The sequence below is a fragment of the Naegleria lovaniensis genome, assembly GCF_003324165.1.
Source record: "Naegleria lovaniensis strain ATCC 30569 chromosome Unknown tig031, whole genome shotgun sequence".
In the NCBI taxonomy this organism is placed as follows: Eukaryota; Heterolobosea; class Eutetramitea; order Acrasida; family Naegleriidae; genus Naegleria; species Naegleria lovaniensis.
The window spans coordinates 103,895-127,308 of NW_025407853.1; the positions used below are offsets into that span (position 1 = coordinate 103,895).

The window sequence follows — 23,414 nt, forward strand, 5'->3', positions numbered from 1 at the left end:
CCACCAACGTGTTCACAGCAAGAATTGTATTTCTGCACTTCACATATCAACCGGTCATCATCTAAATTTTGTGAGGATTTTGTTGTATTTCTTAAACGTTGATTTTCAAAGAGAGCAAGTTGATCATTCAACGATAAATTCATTCTCTCAGCATCATCATAAGATTTGTTCGTGACCTAATCATCAGCCAATTCAATCCAATAGGTCATCAAATAATCCAAATTAGTAGAATTGTCCCAATACTATGATCAAGCATTCAAATTAGAACGAGCAGTAGCAGTAATCATATCACGTACAAACCCATCATCTTCACAACATGTTCGGCTTTACAAGTGAATCCACAAGTCGTAGCGATAATTTAAATTATTATTCTCCACCTCCTAGGCATCCTGCATTTAGAGCCTCGCAGCGCTATGAAACAACACCATCGTTCTCAGACGATGTAACATCACCATCCACTTCAAAAACATCTTCTCAAGATGCTTCATCAACTTCGGTGGCAAATACCATTCTTCCCATTCAACTTTTAATCCTCAACTCGAGCTTTACACCTCTCTTGGTATCGGGTTCAAGCAGCTCGGCCGATGCCTCCTCGACTTCCTTTCTCAATTCTTTTAGCCAGCCTTCTCCCAACAATACCAACCCTCCTCCTTCATCATCATTGACCACGTCAACAAGTGTGTCTTCAGGCAATAATGCCAACCCTCCTCCTTCATCCTTCTTCACAGCTCTCTCTCAACAACAAGGTAATAATTTAACGTCGACAAGTTCGAATGTGGTGTTGGATCCAACAACCATCACCACCACCACTACTCCGAGTGTCACCACAACAACCAGCGCAAGCAATTTGGACATGACGAGCCCAAAATCAGCCACCACACATAAAGACAGCTCCACAGCAGCCTCCAGTTACCACAGCACGACGAGCAGTGGTAGCACGACGAGTAGTAGTACTATGGGAGGTGCTACTGCCACCTCGCTCTCCATCCTCTTTCAACAACATCAACAAAAGAACAATCCTCTCAACTCTCCATCTTCTAACAACAATAATAATAATAGCCTTAATACCAACCATCATGATCGTAATGCAAGTAGTAGTATCAGTAGTAGCAGTGGTGGTGGTGGTTGCACCGTGGAACCCATTTCCTCTCTCTTACTTTCATCCCTGAGTGGGAGTGCCAGTGCCACAGGAGGCTCCTCAACGCCGAGATCAGGAGGAGCCTCTAGTAGTAGTAGTAGTTCAACAACACCAAGACTTCGACCTCAATCAGCTCGCTATGCTTCCTCCTCACTCAGCACAAGCTCATGGGATAAACAACAATCGGGAAATCTCTCAACCTCCAATCACTCACTGGGAGGCGTGAGCACAGGGACCGCTGTAGGTGCTGGTGCAGCAACCTCATTCATCTCAAGCAAGAGTGATGGAGCCTCTACGACCGGGATCAAAACGAGTGGAACCCATCATGGCATGGAGGGAAATGGAAATTGGGCCACTTCCAAACAATACCGAGATGGCATGGAACACATCCACAAGTTGAGAGAGAAATTTATGGACTATGTCGGAACTGTACATTGGTGGAATGGTGGTCATACAACGTCTTTGAATTCGGGTACAGCTAGTACAAGTTCTCCTACTGTCCTTCCTCCATCCATTTCTTCTTCATCATCATCAACAGCCTCCAAAGACTCTTCCGAAATCAAAAAACAGCGATCCATGATCGAGTGTGCGAGTAAGCTCATTTTCTTGGACGAATTTTATGATGCACTCAATATGAGGGTGAGAAGTTTTGAGACCATCAAGGACGTGATTCAGTGCATTGATACCATGTGTAAGATCTTGTTGAATTTTGCAGAGAAGAAACAAGGATATGTTCGATCGGGGACAACGTCACTATCATCAGGTGGTACTGCAAGCTCCACTTTAAATGTCGACACAGATCAGCAACATGAGACCATTACGTATCAACAACCTGTCTTGTTACTAGGATCCTCGAAGGGAACATCTACAACATCATCCAACTCCTCATCGTCGTCATTGGCAACATCCTTAAAGCATGATCGATCGAAACATCATCCAACGACAGGTCTCAGTCGTGATCCAAGCTCTGAAGAAATGGGCACTAACGATCGCTCTAGTAGTGGTGACGATGGTGGCGTCAGTGGCATGAAAGATTTGGTGCCAAATTATCTAACCTCCAAACCCAAGAAGGACAACATGGATGTACCTCATTTGAAAGAATTTGTCAGTGCCATGGAACAAAATCGATTGTATCCATGTTTTCAACATGAGAGATTGCGAGATTTATTGATTACTGTATGGTTAGAAATTTCCAAATGTGAATCTGGAGGTGAGGAAAAACTCTCTGCTTTTTTCAATAGTCCCATGAAGAGAGCCATTGTGGACTCGGATCGTGTGAATAATACATTGGCCAATTCGAATCGAAATTCCATGAATGCCTCAACCTTACTTGCCTTAAATGAAAAAAGTGGAGTCGATCAACTCTCATTATTCAATTCCAATCTCATGAGAAAGGAGTCTTCCAAAACGTGGTCATTGGACAAAATTTTTCACATTGAAGAGAATACTGCAGATCGACTAGCGAATGATATCAAGATTTTGACAGACATGTTTTTGATCGAGTTGGAGGATGTATTAGCTGTATTTCAGGAGAAGCATTCGAAATTTGTCAAAAATTGGATTACAGAGGCTTATGAAAAGTGTTTACTACCATTCCACGCCATTCAGGCCATTAAGAAGAGAAAGGACACTCTAAAAACTCTTCGTAATGAATTTGTATTTGAAGAGGATGATTTTGAGGCAAAATATGTGATTGATAAGGACTGGCGATTTGTGTCCAAGCTTTGTGAACATACCTCTGATTGGAAACTCAACTCGAAAAACATTCCACTCGTCATGTCGTGGTCCTCTGTTGAAAATTATAGTAGCATGCCAGACATGAGACTGACCAAATTTGTTGGCTATGTGGATTATTCTCTCGAGAATGTCATGAGAGCGTATTGTCATGACAAGTCACTCGATCGAATCTATTCCAGTAAGGTTCAATGGCATGAGTATTGTAAACCATGCGCATCGAGTTCCTTAGAAAAATACCCAACAGCAATCATGACAACTGTGAACGAGTCGAGTGGTCTTTTCAAAAAACAAACGATGGAAATGGTTGTATCTGGAAAAACCAAATTTATTGGTGGTGAAAATATGACTGAACTCTTTCAAGGCGCATTCTTTTTCAAGTCATGTAATCATTTGAAAAACACAAAAGAAGGAAAATCAGATTCAGATTCTAAATTAATATCGATAGGAGCAAGATTTTTCACCAAGATTGATAATTGCAGAACTAGGATTATTGAAGTGAAATTTAGTCGAATTGTTGGCTTTTTAAAAAAGACATTCCTCTTTCCAATGAACATGAAAAAAGAAATGAGTCTCTTCCATGCAAGTATGATTGAAATTTTGGAACGAGAGCAAGAACAAGGATTTCCCATAGCATCCAATGAAGATCATTTGATGAGAATTATTTGTGACTATGCCAAATTATATTGTCGTGTGGATTTTAAACTCAAATATACAAGTACCGACGATGATATTGTGCTGTAGAAGCATTTGAGAAGAATAAACTCTTTTGGAGAGGGAACTAACGTGCATCACACACAACAGAACTTGCCATCATGTTGTTAACAAGAGTTCAATCATATGGACGTGCTTGATGATCAACGTTGCATGTGGCTTACAATGGACAAAGCGACATGAAACAAACATTTGAACATCAGGTGATCATCCATTTCTAATTTTTGCAAAACATGTTAAACTTGGTCGTCACTTTTGCACAAATCGATCGAAACTCAGCTGGATGCAACAAGATTATAGAAACTCCACAGATGCATGAGCCAGTTACTATCCTCCTATTAGAATCCGTGTACTGTACTCAGCATTAAAAGATGCTTTAGGAAAGTTGCTTCATCTACGTTTTGAAAGAAAACAAAAATTCGAGTCAAGGTCCAGCCATCTCTCTCATACAACAGTCCAACGAGATTCACCAAAAATTCAATTCATTGCGCAACAATACATCCGTAACAACATTCAAGAATTATGAGAATTCATCATGTTGGAGAACACAGCAACGGACACTGTTGATCAACAACAACATCCCAAGAAAGCATCACCTCCATCGGAAACAACAAGTAATGTAAAATCACTAAATCTTTCATCAAGCCTAAACATCAATACAACCAGCACCACTCACACCAATGATGAGAACTTGTATTCATCATCATCATCGTTGTCTGAACCTAAGAAATGTACAATCAAAACACAAACCCACAGTTCTTCTCCTCGCAAGCACACTGTTTCTCCCAAAAGTCCTATTAGGGATCATGCTGTTTCAACGCCATATCAAAACACCAGTAACAATCATCAAACTCATGATTTATTGTCTCACGAAAAGGTGATTCAAACAGCATTACCTCCCTTCTTTACACCCCACCGAGTCAACCATTATACTTCACCTGTAATTCACTACGATAGGAACTCATCGATCATTCTAACTTGTAAATATACACCACAAAACTATAAGGGTCATGTCATCCTTCCTCTCGATACAGAAACTGTCTATTGTGTAAAGGTGTCTTTGAATGTGGGATCAATTGCTCAATTGGAAAATGATGCAGAGATTTCAAAATATTTGCACAAGGAAAGCTCAAAAGATGGATTAAGCGCTGCTCCCAAAGTGCTGGCGTATTTAAGTGATTACTTTATATTAGTGAGAGAGTTCATTCATGGAGAGACGTTTAGATCATATATTGACAAGTCTTCGCTGTTAACAAATATCAATACCGATACTGTTGCACCCGAAATTGACGAGCTAGCAAAATTATTAAGAATGGCCATAGAAGCCTGCGATGTGCTTGAACAGCTTCATTCACTACGCATTTGTCATTGTGACGTACGACCTGAAAATTTTATGTACGACACACAACTTTCTTGTGTTCGATTGATCGATTTTGGGCTTTCAAACTTTTTACCACTCGATAATCCTTTCATTTACACGAATAGACCAAAAGGCTGTTTCAAGTATATGGCACCTGAATCCACTGGAAAAATACCTAAACCAATTGGATTTCATAGCGACATTTATAGCTTTGGGTTTGTGCTGTTTGAAATGATATCAAAAGAGCATCCGTTTGGTAACAAACTAAAGAACACGGATTACATGTATTGTCATATTGCCCAAGTTCCAGAGCTATTGATCACTAATCTTTCAAAACGAGGAATGCTTAACGCACAACACAACTCTTCCATATTGAATAATACCATTTCTGCTCTCTCTTTGGTCATTTCTAAAATGGTACAAAAATCCATAGAAAAGAGATATCTTAGTATAAGTGGAGTGAACCAAGATTTATCCTTCATTTTGTCATGTTTGACATCAAATGACACTGTGAGCTTGAACAATTTTACTCCGGGACAGTTTGATGTTCAAACCTGTATGAAAATTCCTTATGTAGTTTATGGACGAGAAGACGTAATCATTAATATTTCGTTAGCTCTAAATGAAATGATGGACTCTCAATCTCCCAAAGCTGTATTAATTTCAGGCTACAGCGGTATTGGTAAGTGAAGCTCCATTTTAAAATTTATTAAGCCAATTATATTTTGTTTTCATACCATACCACCTCAATTAGGAAAATCTTGTGTTGTGAGAGAGTTCAGAAACAAGGCAAGAGAAGACGTGTTATATTTCGAGGCCAAATATGATCAAAATCATAACATACCCTTCTTTGCCATTAACACGGTTGTTAGTGAAATTACAGAAGCATCGTTAGGGGAATCCGAACAATTTATACAAGAATTCAGAGAACAGCTAGTTTCACATTTGAATACTAGCCAAATGGATATGCTTTGTGACGCTATTCCAAATCTGTCCATACTTTTCTTTTCATTTCAAAAACGTCCAAATGCCCTTGTCTTTAAGGACGAGCACAATGAAAATATGAAAGTATTTTCTCAATCAAGTAAGTACAGTATGCATATGTTATCGTTTGTAACAAGCGAAAAATTCATGAAAATCCCTTGGTTGCAGTTATTCACCTCTTACGAGTGTACGCACAAATGAAAAGAAAGAATCTTTGTATTTTCCTAGACGATTTGCAATGGGCAGATTATGAAAGTTTGACCTTGCTTAAAGAAGTACTAGGATTGGGCCAGAGCGAAGCATTTCCTTTCCTGCTGATAGGAGCTTTCAGAAATAATGAGCTCCGTGCTAACAATCTACACCCTCTCAACATGTTTATTCAATCCATCAAAATGAAAAATGTGATCACAGAGATTGAATTATCAGAACTAACAGAAGAGCAATGCAATTTGCTTGTTGCAGAGAGCGTTCACAGAAGTCTTTCTGATACAGCCAAGCTTACATCAATTCTATATTCCAAAACTCAAGGAAATCCCTTTTTCCTGAAACAGTTATTAGTATCCTTGTTTCGGGAGGGAAAAATTTTCTTTAACAAGTCTCTTCGTCAACTCTCTTGGAATTTGGAGGAAATTGAGAAGGCGCAATATACCCAGAATGTGGTTGAATTTTTGTTGTTAAAATTTGGAAATATGGAGCCAGCAACAAAAAAAGCCATCAGTTATGCATCTTGTATTGGTAACAAATTTTTATTCCATGAGCTAAGGGAGCTTATGAATATTGACACGCAAGAATATTCAACATTGGAATTGAAGGAAGTAATTAGTCAAGCGATTAAGGAGGGATGGATCAGTTATTTGGATTGCAAGACGCTTCGATTTAATCACGATAGGTATGTTGTGGCTTGATTTTTGTATTCGGTTTATAATAATTATTGTTTGGCTTGCTCAACAACAATAGATTACAACAAGCAGCAAACGAGTCAATATCAGAACAAACCAAAGCTTTCATTCATTACAAATTTGGTAAATTTAAACTAAAGCAAGTTGAGGCTGGAGAAATCGTGCTTGACGATGTTATCTTTGAAATCGTGGCTCACTTGAATTATAGATCCAAGGATCCTAAAATCTTAAAATCACCGGACAAGAGAAGATATTTACTTACTCTCAATAAGCTTGCAGCCAAAAAAGCTGTTAATACTTGTGCTACGGAGCAAGCTCAAGTATTTGTTAATACTGCTATTGACTTTCTCAAGATGGAAGAGCAAGACGTTTGGGAGGGATCACTCTACAACACTGCTTTTGAACTCTTGATGGCTCAAGGCAATTGCGAATACGTCACCAATGTGGATATCGCCATTCAAACCTTCAACTCTGCCATTCAAAAAGCAAAAACCAAATCTCATTTATTTGAGGCATGTTATCATGCTATCATGGCATATTTATCTCAAAGCAAGTATGAACAAGTGTATGATGTTTTATCAAATCATGTATTCACATCATACGAACAGCTAAACTTTTTACATGAGACACTGGATAAAGAATATTTACAGCTGTGGATTGATAACAAGATTTCCATTATGAAACAGCAATTGATACCAAAGTTAAGCAAGACAGATATTATCGAATTACCAGAGTTAAAAGACCCAGAAACGGTTTATTTGGTGCACTTGATTGCTCAATCTGCTCCTGCTGTGTATCATATTAACAAGCCACATACGAAACTTGTATTGCTAATCATGCTCTTGATGGCCACTGAAATTGTGTTGACTAAGGGCTTGTGCCCATTGGCTCCACTTATTCTTACTCAAGTTGGAGGAATGTGGTGCATCCACGATTTCTATCCTCAGATCAATGTAGTAGTAGAAGCTGGTGTCGATCTTGCAAGGACCAGGTTTAAGAATTTGCACAATTTGGCAAGCTGCTTACTCTTAAAAGAAATGTCATATTTCATATTTCCAAATATTAATGCACAGGAAGTATGGAACATTACTGAAGAGGCCTTTCTATTGTCGATCAAGTCTAACAACAAGTCGTTTGGAGGTTTTGCGATCATGTGGTATCCCTTCCATCACTTCTTTTACACGAGTTGTGATATGAAAACTTCTATTGAGTTGAGCAAAAAGAGTATTCAAATTTGTAAAAATGTGGGCAATTACATGTTACTGGATGCAAGCCAAATGATACTCGAGATGAAGAGGGTGTTGAGTGGTGAGAGTGAATCATTCGATCCCACCTATCATTGTGAGAATATTGTTCAATATCCATTCTTTAGGCAGCTACATTTTATGTTTAAAGGCATCACATGTTTCTTCCAGCAAAACTATGGAGAGGCCTTTTTGTGTATGGAAAAATCATACGAGTATCGACAAGACTCAGTGGGCCTGTGCTCCACATGGATTGATATTGTATTTCAAGGTTTGGTCTCGTGTGCTTATCAGAGACACTTGATTTCAACCAATAATCAAAATCCCGATTTAATTCATAGATGCGAAGTATTGGTTGATTATTCGTTGAAAATGCTTGAACAAGTTTCACAAGCCAATCCTCTGGTTTTTTTATGCTCTCTAGAATTAGTTAAAGCAGAAGATTTATATTGTAGATATTTGAAATACGGAGAGGAGAATTCCAGGAGTATCATTAGCTGCTTAAATAAGAGTTTAAAGTTAGCTATTCGAGATAGAAATCATTTTATTGCGAAAATTGCCAATTGGAAGATGGGAGAGCTTTATAAATCGCTGGAAATGGACGACTATGTTTCTGGAAGCTATTTTTCGAGAGCATATGATCAATTTTTAGAGATGGGACTATCCATTGTGGTGGATCATATTTGGGACAATTATCGGTACCAAATCGAAGAGTATAACCGTGAGACATTGTCACAAAAGAATAGTACTGCTTCATACACCTCAAGCTCTGTGAGTTCGTCAGACAAATCCTCCTCACAATCACAAGAACTTACTCTGTCCGCAGTGACCAAAAGCAGAATCGCTGAACAATCTGAATTAGATTTTAAGGAAATATTTATTTCTATTTTACCCTTGTTGAGTGAGCATACTGACGCGAGTCGATGTTGTTTACTGTTAAAGAGAGATTCCAAGATTAATCTTGATGCTGAATTTAACGCTGATATTTACGCCTCTGAGAATACTCCACTTCCCACCGTGAATCATGAAAATATTTCCATTGACAAGTTTGCAGATACACTTCCCTTAAAACTCATTTATCGAACACTACGTACGAGAGTAGAGCAAAAGAATTTACAAGAGGGAGACGTGGAGTCTTACTTTTCCAAGAATAGAGTGGCCTCTGCGTTGTGTATTCCAATCATTCGAGATAAGAGTGTCCTAGGTTGTGTCTACTTGGAAAATCGAGAAACAGAGGATGTCTTTACAGTAGAAAAGATTTCCATTGCCAAGTTGATCATTTCCATTAGTATTGACAATGCCACCATCTTCAACTCGATTAACAAGTCATATGCAAGATTTCTTCCAGCTGAGTTTCTCAAACTATTAGGAAAGAGTCACGTCACAAAAATTAGACTTGGTGATGCAATTTCTAGAGAGATGACTGTTCTCTTTTCTGATATTTATGGATTTACTGATTTAATGGAAAAATTTTCGGCGAAAGAAGGATTTAGTTTTATCAACAAATTACTTTTTCAGGTGAGTATTCGAACATGATATTTGATGTACCGAAATTTACATGTTACTTTATGTACATTGACTCAATGATGATATACAATAATATTCTCACATATCTAGATTGCTCCACCAATAAGCAGGAACTCTGGATTCATAGATAAGATTCTTGTACGTTTTTATTGTTGTTTTGAAGCAATGATTTTATAACATTTCTATCATTGATGTTTTTAGGGTGATGGTATTATGGCTCTTTTCACAGATCCTCAATCTGCCGTAAATGCAGCACTGGAAATGATTTCTCAACTCGAGGCTTTCAATAAGGAAAATATTTTCAACATTAAGCTAGGAATTGGTATCTCCAATGGTACGGTTAGTCTAGGAACGATTGGATACGAAGAAAGACTGGATGCTACTGTCATTTCGGATACCACAAATGGTAAGTGTTTAATTGTGTTAATTTGCAGATCATCAAAAGGTTCAACTTGATTCAGTTGCTTCTCGTTGCGAAAGTCTTTCACGTAATTTCAAGTCACGAATTATTGTCACTGAAGGAGTCATCAACGCCATGAAACTGACGCCAGAATCTGCCTGTACTGCAATTTATCTTGGAAAATTTATTTTGAAAGGAAAACAGGTTTACAAAGACTTGTATGACATACGAGGAAAGAATTGGCAGAGTGGTATTGCAGTTTCCGATTTCGAACAATCAACACTCACTGAAATTGTGAGCTTGTTCCAACACAAAAACTTCAACAAGTGTTCACATTTAGCGAAGGAGATGACACAACAAACAGACCATCCGTTTGTTTCAGCCATGTGTGGACTGTATTTACAAGCTTGTGGAATTTATCATCGTTGTCGACTTCCAGAAAATTGGGCTGGTGAAATTCGTCTGAGTAAGGACGGAGAACCCAAACCTTACTATTTGGATGATGTGATAAAACAATAAAGATTCCGGCCACCTCATTTATTTCCAAAATGAAAATAATGACTTGAGTGTACTGGTTGACTCCTTTTTCTTGTTACCCTCCAAGTCATCATCAAAGACATCATCGTCATCGCTCTCGGTGCCGGCAGCTTGTGATGATTTCAAATTGCCTCCATTGATGCTCGCGGTTGATGGTGCTACAAGAATTTCCTTATGCTCAATTTCCAAAAGAGGTGACATCTTTTCGCCACCATCAGTTGCTTCTGCACTTGTTGCATAGACTTTTGGACTTGATGATGGTGACTTTTCCTTTTTTTGACTGCTAAACACAGAGCCAAATAATGCCGAGAAAAACGATGGCTTTTCATTCTTGGCTCTCAAATACTCTCGAATGGCAAAAAGTCCCTTCTCACAAACATCTTCCGGAGGTTCTGCCAATGAAATGCAATTGCTCACATCCAACTCCACTAAATTTACCAATTTTTCAATTCCATTAATTTCAGCTAACAGTGGGCAATCATTCAGAAGGAGTGTTTGAAGACCAGTGAGACATGAAATTTCTTCAGGCACCGATTCAATCAAGGTTGAACTCATACTCAAACGTATTAAACGAGTCAATGGGGATATATGTGAAATGGTACTACTTTGTACGGGCTGTCCAAATAGAGCTTTTGGGAATTCTCGAATTCCTCGACAGTATCGTAAATCCAATTCTCGTAAATTGGTCAATTCAGCAATAGCCATAGGTAATGTTGTAATTTTGGAGCCATACAAATCCAAACATGTGAGATTCTTCAATTTTCCAATTTCATCTGATAAATAAGTGAATGGTACTTGATTCAAAGAGAGCGATTCCAATTTGGAAATGTGAAAAATGGGTGGAGGGATGGTGTGAATATTTGGATTATGACCCAATTCTAAATGAGCAAGGGATTCTAGTCGTTCCATATTTCTGTGAATTTCCAATGCAGATATTTTGTTTCCGTTCAAAAATAAAGTGTTCAATTTGCTTAAATTCTCAATCTCTTCTGGCAATTCCGCAATAATTCGATTATTTGACAAAATTAAAATTTCTAACATTTTACAATTGCAAATTTGTTTTGGAAATCTGTTCAACCTATTTCCTGCTAAATTTAAATATTCTAAATGAGTTAAATGATTCCATAATGTTTTTGGTTTTCCAATTTCATCATTCAATAAATTAAAAGTAGTGAGTTTGTTATTGGACATGGACAAGTATTTTAGTTCGGTTAAAGAATTGAGAGAAGTTGGTAATTTCTTCAATCCCATTCCATCCATCCATAATTTAGTGAGTCGATTCAGCGATGAAAACACATCATTGGGTAATTTTCCAAACGTGATTCGATTATTGGAAATATTCAATTCTCTCAAATGGGTCAAAGGTGCCAAGAGACTTGTCTCAATCATTCGCATCTTGTTGCCATTCAATTTGAGTTCTGTACAGTACAAGCATTGCTTGATCAGGTGGAAGGGAATTTCAGGTTCTTCGGAATGGTTGAGTTTTTTCTTTTTTTGAACGCATGTTGATGATTTCTTTCCTACGTGTGACGGTATGGTACTTGCAATATGAGAAGAATATTTAACAATCCAATTTTCTGCATAGATTTGTCTCACATCCAATGGATTAAATCCTGATGAATAAAAATCTTGAACAGAATCAATGGTTAAATACTTGTTTTTCTTTCGTGGTATTTTGGAAAGAGTAAATGTGTCATGCTGTTGTGACGACAAATCTTCACTCGTTGAGGTTTCCATTGTCGTTGTCGTGTACTTGTTGTGTTGTTGAGTGCTTGGCAAGCATGATGAACCTCCATTCTCTGAAACTTGTCTCATGTCATTAATGAAAATAATTTGTTCATGTTGCGACTCTCCATCGGTTTGGCACAAAAATTCCTCTTCATTGTCCTCATCGTCTTCGGAAATAAAAGATCCAAAACCATCACTGCTCAACGTTGGAGTATCCAAATGATGTAACGTTGGTAAATGTTTTAATTGATCGGGATTTTCTCGTAAATTGTTGTAATAACTCTTATTTCTATCAGGATCTTGTTGAGATTCCAGCAACGAAGAAGAGGATGAGCCTACTCCTCCTGAAAATGATGATGAAAAGTTCATTCCCGAGTTCGGATTCCAATTATTATTATAATTATTATAATTTTGAAAATTATTCATGGACATAGTTGAAGAAGTGGAGGCGGTTATGGATCCATCATCATGGAGTGGGGGTGTTGCTGATGATGAAGGAATTGAATCACAATTCGGAGAGGATGAAGACAAAGTGGATGGAGTGGTCAACCGTTGTATCATTTTTTTTGTAACAAGATCCTTTTAAAGCAAATCCATTTATTTATGATTTTGTTCTCTGACCTTGTTTGTAAATTCTTTCAATTCTTGCAACAATTCTTCTCCTGCATTCCAGAACGAAATGTCACTCTCGAACCATAAACCTTGGAGTGGATTGAGAATGGCAATTTTTTGAATTTCATAACCATGTTGTCGAGCAAGATGAGTGTAACAAAGTAATTGTAACACCCAATCGAGATCAACTTCTTTGGATGTAGAACACTTAATTTCCACAAGAGTGTGACCGTCAATGATTAAATCAATTTCTCCAACAATTCTATCCAGTCTTGAGAAGGTGAGATGACTGTGAATATCATGTGATACTTGATTCATGAGATGAGGAATGTATACATTTTGTAAAGTGTCCAATAATTCTGAATAGGAACGATTCATAATGCTTTCCATGTTCATCCGATATTTTTGATAAGGAAAGGCAGAGAGATATAGTAAGCGAGTTCTTCCTTCCTTAACAATGGCCTCACATTTACTAATTTCCCAAATACTGTTAAGAATATCGAATGAATTTTTCGAATCATTTCTAAAAATGTTATAATTTTGTATCATCTGTTGTTCAAATTCTCTTGGTAATGCATTGTGTATAAATACTGGCAACTCTTCCATTGATCCAATTTTGAGCTCTTTTGCTTTGGCTTCAATTTTAATGACGACAGATCTCATTAACTGCTCGTCACTTGTCTCTATCTGATTGAATATTTCTTGAAAATGACCATGTTCCTGCAATGTTTGGTTGAGTATTGCATAATATTTGGAGTAGACTTGGTATTCTGACGATGAGAGGCTTACATAATTGGTGGCTAGCTCAACATATTTACTCGAAAATCCACCACTCTTCGGATACTGTTCTGCAATCATTCGACAAATTAAGGTATCTGTTAAAAAAGAGTAGTCATTATGAGGTATAAAAAATCAGTGAAAGACTTACCAATAAACGTTCCAAAATCAGGATACAATTGATTATAGTGAACAACTTCACAGTAAGAAAATTGTGTCTCAATGAGTTGTTGCTGTTTGAATTTCAATATTGGTAAGTAACCCTTTTGTCTTAGAGTATCAATAGCGGCACCATTGAGACTTCGTACCATCTCTGTTACTGCATACGGGTTTTTGATTCCCAAGAATCGATCGATTCTTACATCCTCTCTTTTGTGAAGGGGACTAATGTTTTCTGTTTTGTACAGAGAATGGTTCAATTCTCTCAAGAACCTGAGATAAGTGGGAGTGGTATCTTTGTGTTGTCCTCCAGTTTTGTCTGGAAACGTGAAATAGAGCTGTGTTTTAGCTCGTGTGATGGCCACGTAGAATAATCTTCTTAATTCTGCTGAATTATTCGTTTCTTTCCAATACTTGTCTGTTGCGTTAATAATATAGACAATATCCCATTCTAGGCCCTTAGCTTTGTGAATTGTAGTTAAGCAAATCTTGTTTGTTAAGGAAGGCATGCGTCGTGAATCTTTTTTTAAGTTATCCATGAGAAGAACGTGTGGAATGTGATGTTTGGCAAGCTCAGATTCAATTTCGTAGAGTCCAAAATTTGAATGGCACAATATTGCAATTTGGTGCAATGAAACGCCCGAGTCTCTGTGTTGTTTGATCGCCTCTAACAAGTAACGAGTTTGATCCATATAACAACATCGAAGCATTGGTAAATGACCACTGCTTCCTCTATTGGATATCATGTCTTTTGGAATGTTTTGCAAGTTGCATGCAAGTGATGCATTGGCTAGTGACACAATCTCCTCTGTACTTCTAAAATTGGTTACCAAGTTATGAACTACCGTATTCTCAAAATTTTTGTGAAAATTCAAAATGTGAAACACATTACTTCCTTAAAATATGAAAGGATTGAGAAAATTAAGAGTTGGCGGTCATGAAATATATGCCTCAATTGGCAGAAGTGATACATTATTTAAAAACATGTTTTGGAACGTGTAAAATAATGACACCAACCTCTCCAAGAATATATATTCTGGGAATCATCTCCAACAGCAATGATTTTAGTTCCCCGTTTGTAAAACTCTGAAAATACTTCCATTTGAGTATCGTCAATGTCTTGAAATTCGTCAATAAATAGATATTTGATTTTAGAGCAAATTTGATCAGCAATCTCAGGATTATTCATTAATAAATTTCTAAATCGATATCCAATTTCTTTGACGCCCAATAAAGAGTCAGAAGAATCCATCACATAATCATAGCTACTGTATTTCTGTAAATACTTGTACGAAATGCTATCAATGGTTCCAGCCTCAATATTTGTTTTTTTCTTTCCTAACATTTTCCCCAAACGCTTTGTCATTTCATGTGCTGCCTGTCGTGAAAAGGTCGTTAACATGATCTCTTCTTCCTTTATATGATGATCCTTCACCAAGTAACAGATTCGGCATAGCACGGTAGCGGTTTTTCCACTCCCAGCACAAGCCAACACCAATATGTTTTTATCAATACTCTCGAATACGACTCGCTGTTGTTCATCATTCAGGTTAATTTGGCGTTTTCCATCGCTGAACACAAGATGACTCTTCTCATTATTGAAGGCTTCTTTGGATTTTGTTTTGCGAGGGGTGGTACTAGCAGTTCTTTTCCGAATGGTTGTTGTTGTTTCTTGTTTGTTTTGTGTTTGGAGAATACTATCATCCACAGTCGTAAGAGATTGTTTTTTTCTTGTCCTAGTCGTTCTCGTGGATGAGGAAGATGAAACTTGCTTTTCTCCAGCAACGTTTGTGGATGCTAATCGGGAATAATTATTAAAACATGATAATGATGAAAAATTGTTGATAGGATTACAACTATGCGAAAAGAGTGATGCTGTGCAAAGCGAGTTTTCTCTTCCGAAAAAACTCAACGGCCTATGATAACAAGTTTCCGATAAACTTCTTCTCCAATGACCTTGATGAGAACGAAAAGCACAAGTGAACAAGTTCAACATCTTTTTTTGATTGAATGTCGAGTCAAGGCAGCGTTTGAATCGACATATTCGTTTGTTGTTTTGAAATACTTGATGATCAACATTGCTCAGCACAAGGTTACTGAACTGGGACCACTGATTAATTGAACACTTTTAGGTGCGTTTCTAGAGAGTTGAACAACAAAAAAATGTACAAACAACAAATTTCTCCCTCTTCCTATCGGTGGACTCAAGAAAAACTCAAAGCTCTTAAAAACTTGTTAATCACCAGTGTTGAACAAAATCATTGTACCACTACCACCATCTCGCAACAACAACCGAATTGGGACATGATTGCACAGAAATTAAATGAAAAATTCGGAACTGCTTTTTCAGCACAAAATTGTCAAGATGCCACCACCCGATTCATGTATGTCGAATATTTGAGTGGGGACATGTGGGCATTGATTTTTTCATTTCTCAATGTGAATGATGTTTTTCGAAGCGTAGAGAGAGTTTGTAAGAATTGGAGACACGTGTTGCTGAGTCCGGATGGTGATTGTAGTGTGTATCTTGTACTAGCGAATGAAATTGCCACCATGTGTGGATTTTCAAATGCAAAATCAACCATTACTGCCATGCCACACGAAAAATCGTATCGAGAATTAGTGAAAGAATTTTATATAACGCCACTGGAAGGACAATTATATGAATCGGAGGCATATACTTCTTATTCAAACAAAGGAGGAGTTATTGATATTTGGAGTTGGAAGCCATGTGAATTATTGAAAATTTTACTTGAACATTTCAAGTCGGTACATGAACCACTGAATGAAAATATGAAAATGATTCACAAATACACACTCATGAGTTCGATTAGCCGGTGGATCGAAGAAAAGTATCTTCTTGTTGGAGCTGATGACAAGCATCGAATAATTGCTTTTCGTTCCAATTTGCAAAGTCCTTCCCCAAAAATATCCAATGTTTCTCACGGAATTCTATTGCGTGAAATGATGCAAAATCTTGGAGAGATCGATTTGGAAAGAAAAAGTTCTTTACCATCTTTACCAGTAGTATACCTTTCAACACTGTCGAGTATGATTTAATGGATGATCAACCCCAGTTGGTAAATTTTTCTGATTCGGAAGCGGAAGATATTTTCGACCGAGCAGGATGTCCTCCCTACAGAATGAAAGACGCATCTAATGAAATTTCACAATTAAGAACTGAGTTATTTGGAGATTCATGTTTTGTGTATGAATGGAAAACGACCACAGCTGACGACAATGATAACACATGGTCCACGTATTGGCTGTCAGGAATGGAATGGTGGGGAACGTATGCTTTTACCGTTTACAATCCTGAAAAGAATTTGTTTTTTGTGACAACAGCTAGCACAAGTGATTAATTTGATGTCAATATATGGCAATCACAATTATTATATGTTACATCGAAGTACAGAATTACATGTGATCAAGCATTCAAGTAAGTGTTGGATGAGAGGTTGATAATGTCAAATCCTCTTCTAGACTTTATTATAAAACTTTCTAAACCTCTTCAAAAACAGAAGAAAATGTGGCAGGTTGTAAACAATTCAACTCAATATCGGAATACCCAAAAGCTTTAGGTCCAACCACCTTCAATGCTTGTTCAGTTTGATACAGGTCTGGACATGCCAAACACAATACAGAGACACGGAATCCAAATCTCAACTCTTCGGTTTGAATAGCCAATCCTGTTTGAGAATCTACCACAGCAATAATGTCAGGTACTGATCCAAGCACTGTTCGTTGTCGTGCGGTAGTTGTTTCTCTACTCTCCTCAGTAGACAGCAATGTGGCAACCAAGAATTCATTTTGGAAATCAATTTCACATTTCATATTTTGGAATTCAGAATTTCCTTGCAAGACACACTTTCCAACGTTGAAACCTGAAGTGGTCTTTCGATCCACATCCACAATTTTTCCAACAAAGATCAATTTTCCCTGATGAGCTTGAAATATACTCTTCACAGGATCCATGAAATTGTGACGTGCCATACTCACACTCTTTCCAATTCTCCAAATTCCAGAATATGAATTTTTCACAGTATATTTCAACACTTGCTCCTTACTAATAGGTGCCATCAATAGACCACACATGGAACCCAACGAGACCACCACAGGTCTAAATAATTCTTCCAAACTTTTGAATGGTTTTCTTGGATTTGTACTAGAGACAATGACATGATTCGATTTATCATCACACAGCATGGCAGGAACATGATTACCTCCATAAATCAAATATGAAATCATTTGCAACTCAGGTAAGGCTCTTCCCATTCCATCTGCATCCACGACTGGAATTCCAGTCCATGCTGACACTAATAATGGAGTAATGGAATTACTTCCTCCAATTTCTGCACAGAATAAGGCCTCAATTTTCTTGTTTGTCATGTTTTTCATGGTTTCAATGGCCTTCACAAATTCCTCAACAAAGAATTTTTCACTCAACACTAAGGGCGCTCCCATAACGGCCAATGGTAAGACAAAGGCATCTGGAGATAAATCTTGAGGTTGAATGATCTTGATTGGATGATGTTTCGAGTGGTCACTGTTGTTGTTGTGATGACATTTACGAATTAAATTTCGAGCCACAATGGATGCAAGTCGTGGAGAACCACCGCCACCACTCGAAATGATTCCACTTCCAATTTCCAAGTAGTCAACATCGGTAGGAGTAAGAATCCATTCTCTTCTCGATAATGTCGAATTTTCAATGATATTCATGATTCGTGGTTCTGAACTAGTGGATGTGCTGTTGGATGACGTACTGGTGGATGATAATGCAGCATTGTTGCGACTACTATTATTGGACTCTACAACTTGTTGGATACTATTAGTATCAGTAGAATCATGAATGTTGTTGTCACGACCATTATCATGCATTTTCCATCCTGAAGAAGAAGAATTTTTCACAACAGAAACATCCAACTGACCCACCGCCTTACAAATGAATCGACATGTATTTCCAGGAACGTATGCCAATGGAATGCATTCAAAATCAATAATCTCGACCGTTTCTGGACGAGCTCCATTTCTAATAGCCTTTTCCTTTGCTTGTTGTTTCACACTCTCAATGACATGTTCACGTGCATCCAATGGAGTCATGATCGACGTTGTCATATTTTCATGGTCACTTCCCATAGAGGCCACATCAATATTCAACACTTTATCAACACGACCAGAAACTTGTGCAAGAGCAGCTCCTACAGCATTGGCACATTGATAATGTTGTGGTTTCAACACTTGACTAGTTCCTTCAAAGGTTCGATTTTTTTCATCGATCAACACGGAACCTCCACCCACGAGCAAGACAGGCAATGGAGTGGACGAAGTTTTCACATGATCGATGGCATCCTCAACCATTTGATGAATTTGATGGAGTACTTGTTGTGCATAGTTATTCTCATTCAATCGAGAGAGAATTTCCTCAATATTGGTTGTTGTTGAGCTCAACGTTTCATTATGATTTTGGGTGAGAACGGATTGAAAACTCTCCATTGATAACAATCCACAAGCAACAGCAATATCGGTCGTGGTGGTGGTTTCTCCTCCGAAAATTAAGGCCTCTTTGAAAATGTTGTAACCCACACTTTGAGGACCAATCGAGAAGGATTTGGAATGTTCTTCTTGATGTAATAATAATTGAGAAGAAGAAGAAACAATGGAACCTCCTCCCAATGCAATGGAATGAACATCTGGTACACGGAAATTGGTCAAGACATTTCCAATACTGACATTGGTATTGGAAAGACGTGGAAAACCATTCACTAATACTCCAACATCGGTGGTTAAGCCACCAATGTCGACCACAATGGCATTTTCAATTTTGGATAAGAATGCAGCACCTGGTGGTTTTCATCACATGAATTTGTGAATATCGCCATCAAGTTACATGTGCATTCCATGAAAATCAGTTCGTTGCATACACATTCCAAAATTGGAAATCACAGAATATCAAAGTGAAATATCCATAGAATATATATACAGTACTAGAACATTCACACACGTACCTTTCATGGAATTCGTAGGTCCAGATTGAATTGCAAAAATTGGAAATTCCATGGCCATCGATGGAGACATGACTGTTCCATCGTTTTGAGTCAAAAAGAAGGGACAATCATACTTGCTACCAATGGCTTCTTGGAAGGATCTACAAATTTTCTGAGCAATTCCTTTCAAAGTGGCATTCAAAATGGAAGCATTTTCTCTCTGCATGAAACCCATTTCAGAAATGGTATGAGAACATGTAATTTTCAACTCTTGCAAACGATCGTGGTAAAATTCTCGAATATATTCAGCAACTTTCTCTTCCTGTTGTTCATTAATAGGAGAGAAAACACCTGACACGACAATATTGGTCAAATTTTGAGATTGAAAACGTTGACACATTTCAAAAACTTGTTCCTTATTAATCTCATACATTTCTCGTCCATCTACTTCATAACCTCCATCCAATTTGAAATAATCACCGAAAACAGATTGACGTAATGCATCTGGAAATGAAGCACAAGGTGGTAAACATTCATTCGCTGTCGAAGTCAATCGGCAAATTCCAACTCTTTCCAAATCAGGAGAGAAGGACAAGATGGCATTGACAAAATGTGTGGTTCCAATAATCACACACATGATATTGGGTCCAATTGTAGAATCATTACTACTACTGCTGCTGGTAATAATATCCTCTGAATTCTGTTCAATCCTATATTGTTCACACACCTTCTCAATGGCTGCCAAAATTCCTTTCGTAATATCACGAGTGGTTTGAGTTTTGAAAGAACATTCGACACGATTGTTGCGTGTGTGATTGATGAGTGCACAATCGGTCGTGGTGGAACCTACATCAATTCCAATGATGAAAAGATCTTTTAATTGTGAAGTGTGGAGTTGAGACATTTTTTCGATCAAATAAGAAACAGCCGTGTATGTGAACTGGAAGAAACGCTATCTAGGTGCGGCCATTCCTCATGTTTCTGACTCATGCTTTTATCTTTACACAAGTAAACAATTATTTTCAACACACATGTTTCCAAAGAAAACCTCGTTGCTTAATTTTCAAGCGTTAACCAGCCAGGTTTTATACATTCATTTCTACCTGATATCAACTCCTAAGATTCAGATTGAGGTATCCAATTCGCAACCACAACCCTTCTTTCACCTCAAACACTTACCATTGGTCGTTTCCTTATGTTATTTGAACTTGATTGCTTGTAAATAGGAAATATCCTCCTTCCGAAATTGGATCATTCCGCCAACAGTATTTTTTTACAACCCATTCGTAATTTGTAAATGCCAAGTTGAGTTCTCTCTCTCTACTACAAGCAGAACTGTTCAATATTCCAATTTGGAGAGAAATTCAATCTCCCAACAGAGTATTCTATACCACGAGCCTTTATCTCATTCCATGGCCTTTGATTTTTTTCTAGTGCGAGAGTTCCCGACAGCATCCAATCTCAGAACCTTTTAAAAAAAAAGAACACCTACAAATTTCGTATCAAATCATCATCATCGGGTTGAGTCTACGCAATTCAACCAACCAACAACCAGCAACAAGTACAGATATTGATTATCGTAGAAGTATATTTTCAAACGCTTGAAATTCTGAATTGATCCAGCAGCTCTGATTTTCAAAATCTCAAATATCATCATCATCTTGTTCCAACGGTGTTATTTTGTTGTATCATCATCAAGAACGATAGGCTTTTTTGAATGAGTAGAAGTAACTCTCAATCATTATTATTTTGAATTTATTGCTTCTACAAACCCGATACCACACACATTCATCCCTATTGACCTACACAATCACATCATCAGTGCAGCTGTCATCCATCAACACAATTGTGTATACATTCCTTCAACACTCGATTTTTACAACATTTATAACCTTTTACACACAATAATTTTCACTGCTCGTAACATCATCATCATCATGGGCTGTTTTGGAAACAAAGATAAATCAAACTCTTCTCAAGATGAAGAAGAAATATTAGACTCTAAAAAGATTCTGCTGTTGGGTGCTGGTGACTCTGGAAAGAGTAAGTAGTTGTCATAATCAAATTCGGTGAGTGTTCACACATGAAAATGCGAGCGGGGCCGTCACCGCCGTGTTGTGTTATCTACTCGGATACCCGTTAATGAATTTCGACGTCTGCTGATAACATTTTTGGAAACTTTTGACATTACGTGTGCAACTCGATTTCGTGTTATGTCTCATGTGAAATTTATTTAGGTACAATATTCAAACAACTTCAAAGAATTTACAACAATGGCTTTCCTGTCGAGGAGAGAGTTTTGAAAAAGAATGTCATTTATGAAAATGTGCTAAGAAATATGATGAGTTTGATAAAAGCGACACATACATTCCAGATACCGATAGAACATGAAGATAATAGAGAAAGGTAAGTGTATAGTGACATTGCCAAGTTTATTTTTTTGTTTCGAAACGAACGGGAATGTATTGCATTTGACTGTTGCACACACTACAACTGAATATTTACAACATTTTCAAAACAAATCTCGAACGAAAACCAATGACAACAACTTGGATTGTACACTTTCATCATGGTCAATTTCGTCTCTTCATATATTCATGATGACAAATGTAATACATACTACAATGAATTTTTAAATTTTCTTGCAAATCAGAGCGGGCAAGATTGACCAACTCTCATCCAAAGTATTACTCTCCATTGAACGTGTGTGGAGCTCGGAACTTGGTTTGGAAATTAAAAAACTGTGGGAAGATCCAGGTGTGCAACGAACTTTTCAAAAACGAAGTGCATTTCAAATTGAAGATTCTGCTCAATACTACTTTGATAACTTGGAACGAATTTGCGAGGAAAATTATATACCTACAGAGGAGGATATTGTGAGAGCCAGAATGAAAACAACCGGTCTCATTGAACAAAAATTCGTATCTCACAACACAGAGTTCGTCATGATCGATGTTGGTGGTCAGAGAAATGGTATGTTCAATCATTAGAGGTATTCAAATTGAAAATGTATTCTTACATTTTTGATCATTGATATTTTGTTAATTTTGGATAACATGTTGGTGAATGAATGAATCATATTTAACATGGTCGGAATCGATTGTCACAAATATTTCACTTTTAACAGAACGTAAGAAATGGATACATCATTTTGAAGGAGTAGATGTTGTCTTATTTGTGACCAGTATGAGTGAATTTGATCAAAAGTGCTATGAAGATGACCAAACTAATCGTATGAAAGAATCTCTGCAATTATTCGAGGACCACATCAACTCGAGATGGTTCACGAATGCTCAGGTTTACTTACTTTTCAACAAGTATGACCTTTTCGAACAAAAAATCAATGCGGGAGTGAAATTGCAAGATACTTTTGAAACCTATACTGGCGAAAAGGATCCCAATGTTGCCAGGGATTTTATAATCAACCTTTTTACATCTAAAGATATCAATTCGAAATTGGTGAACGTGAGTTGTGTGACGGCCTTAGATCTTGGCGAACTCGGAAAACAAATAGAAGCCATGATTCAAACCATTATTTCAAGGTCCAAGCAACAGCAAGAACATCAAAATAATCAATCCAACCAACATTAAAATAAATTATTCTCATTTCCTTC

The 23,414-nt window shown here is 37.5% G+C and overlaps 7 protein-coding genes across 7 annotated transcripts; 4 read left to right on the plus strand and 3 right to left on the minus strand.

Moving 5' to 3' along the window:
* Positions 1-316: 316 nt before the first annotated feature.
* C9374_007873 (uncharacterized protein) lies at positions 317-3,616 on the plus strand (the record flags this gene model as incomplete). The annotated part of the gene is made up of 1 exon (XM_044697886.1): positions 317-3,616. The coding sequence occupies one exon, from the start codon at positions 317-319 to the stop codon at positions 3,614-3,616; it is 3,300 nt and encodes a 1,099-aa protein (XP_044545987.1).
* A 505-nt stretch (positions 3,617-4,121) lies between these two features.
* C9374_007874 (uncharacterized protein) lies at positions 4,122-10,519 on the plus strand (the record flags this gene model as incomplete). Its single annotated transcript, XM_044697887.1, has 7 exons — positions 4,122-5,628; positions 5,701-6,030; positions 6,099-6,819; positions 6,888-9,591; positions 9,691-9,738; positions 9,802-10,006; positions 10,062-10,519. The coding sequence occupies 7 exons, from the start codon at positions 4,122-4,124 to the stop codon at positions 10,517-10,519; spliced, it is 5,973 nt and encodes a 1,990-aa protein (XP_044545988.1).
* An 18-nt stretch (positions 10,520-10,537) lies between these two features.
* On the minus strand, positions 10,538-12,826 carry C9374_007875 (uncharacterized protein; the record flags this gene model as incomplete). The annotated part of the gene is made up of 1 exon (XM_044697888.1): positions 10,538-12,826. One exon carries the CDS (start codon positions 12,824-12,826, stop codon positions 10,538-10,540), a length of 2,289 nt encoding a protein of 762 aa, XP_044545989.1.
* A 36-nt stretch (positions 12,827-12,862) lies between these two features.
* On the minus strand, positions 12,863-15,809 carry C9374_007876 (uncharacterized protein; the record flags this gene model as incomplete). The annotated part of the gene is made up of 3 exons (XM_044697889.1): positions 12,863-13,752; positions 13,806-14,708; positions 14,831-15,809. 3 exons carry the CDS (start codon positions 15,807-15,809, stop codon positions 12,863-12,865), a joined length of 2,772 nt encoding a protein of 923 aa, XP_044545990.1.
* A 167-nt stretch (positions 15,810-15,976) lies between these two features.
* C9374_007877 (uncharacterized protein) lies at positions 15,977-17,175 on the plus strand (the record flags this gene model as incomplete). The annotated part of the gene is made up of 2 exons (XM_044697890.1): positions 15,977-16,862; positions 16,916-17,175. 2 exons carry the CDS (start codon positions 15,977-15,979, stop codon positions 17,173-17,175), a joined length of 1,146 nt encoding a protein of 381 aa, XP_044545991.1.
* Positions 17,176-17,314: 139 nt separating this feature from the next.
* C9374_007878 (uncharacterized protein) lies at positions 17,315-20,704 on the minus strand (the record flags this gene model as incomplete). Its single annotated transcript, XM_044697891.1, has 2 exons — positions 17,315-19,656; positions 19,822-20,704. The coding sequence occupies 2 exons, from the start codon at positions 20,702-20,704 to the stop codon at positions 17,315-17,317; spliced, it is 3,225 nt and encodes a 1,074-aa protein (XP_044545992.1).
* Positions 20,705-21,737: 1,033 nt separating this feature from the next.
* C9374_007879 (uncharacterized protein) lies at positions 21,738-23,391 on the plus strand (the record flags this gene model as incomplete). The annotated part of the gene is made up of 4 exons (XM_044697892.1): positions 21,738-21,843; positions 22,038-22,206; positions 22,454-22,773; positions 22,928-23,391. The coding sequence occupies 4 exons, from the start codon at positions 21,738-21,740 to the stop codon at positions 23,389-23,391; spliced, it is 1,059 nt and encodes a 352-aa protein (XP_044545993.1).
* Between the last annotated feature and the right edge of the window lie 23 nt (positions 23,392-23,414).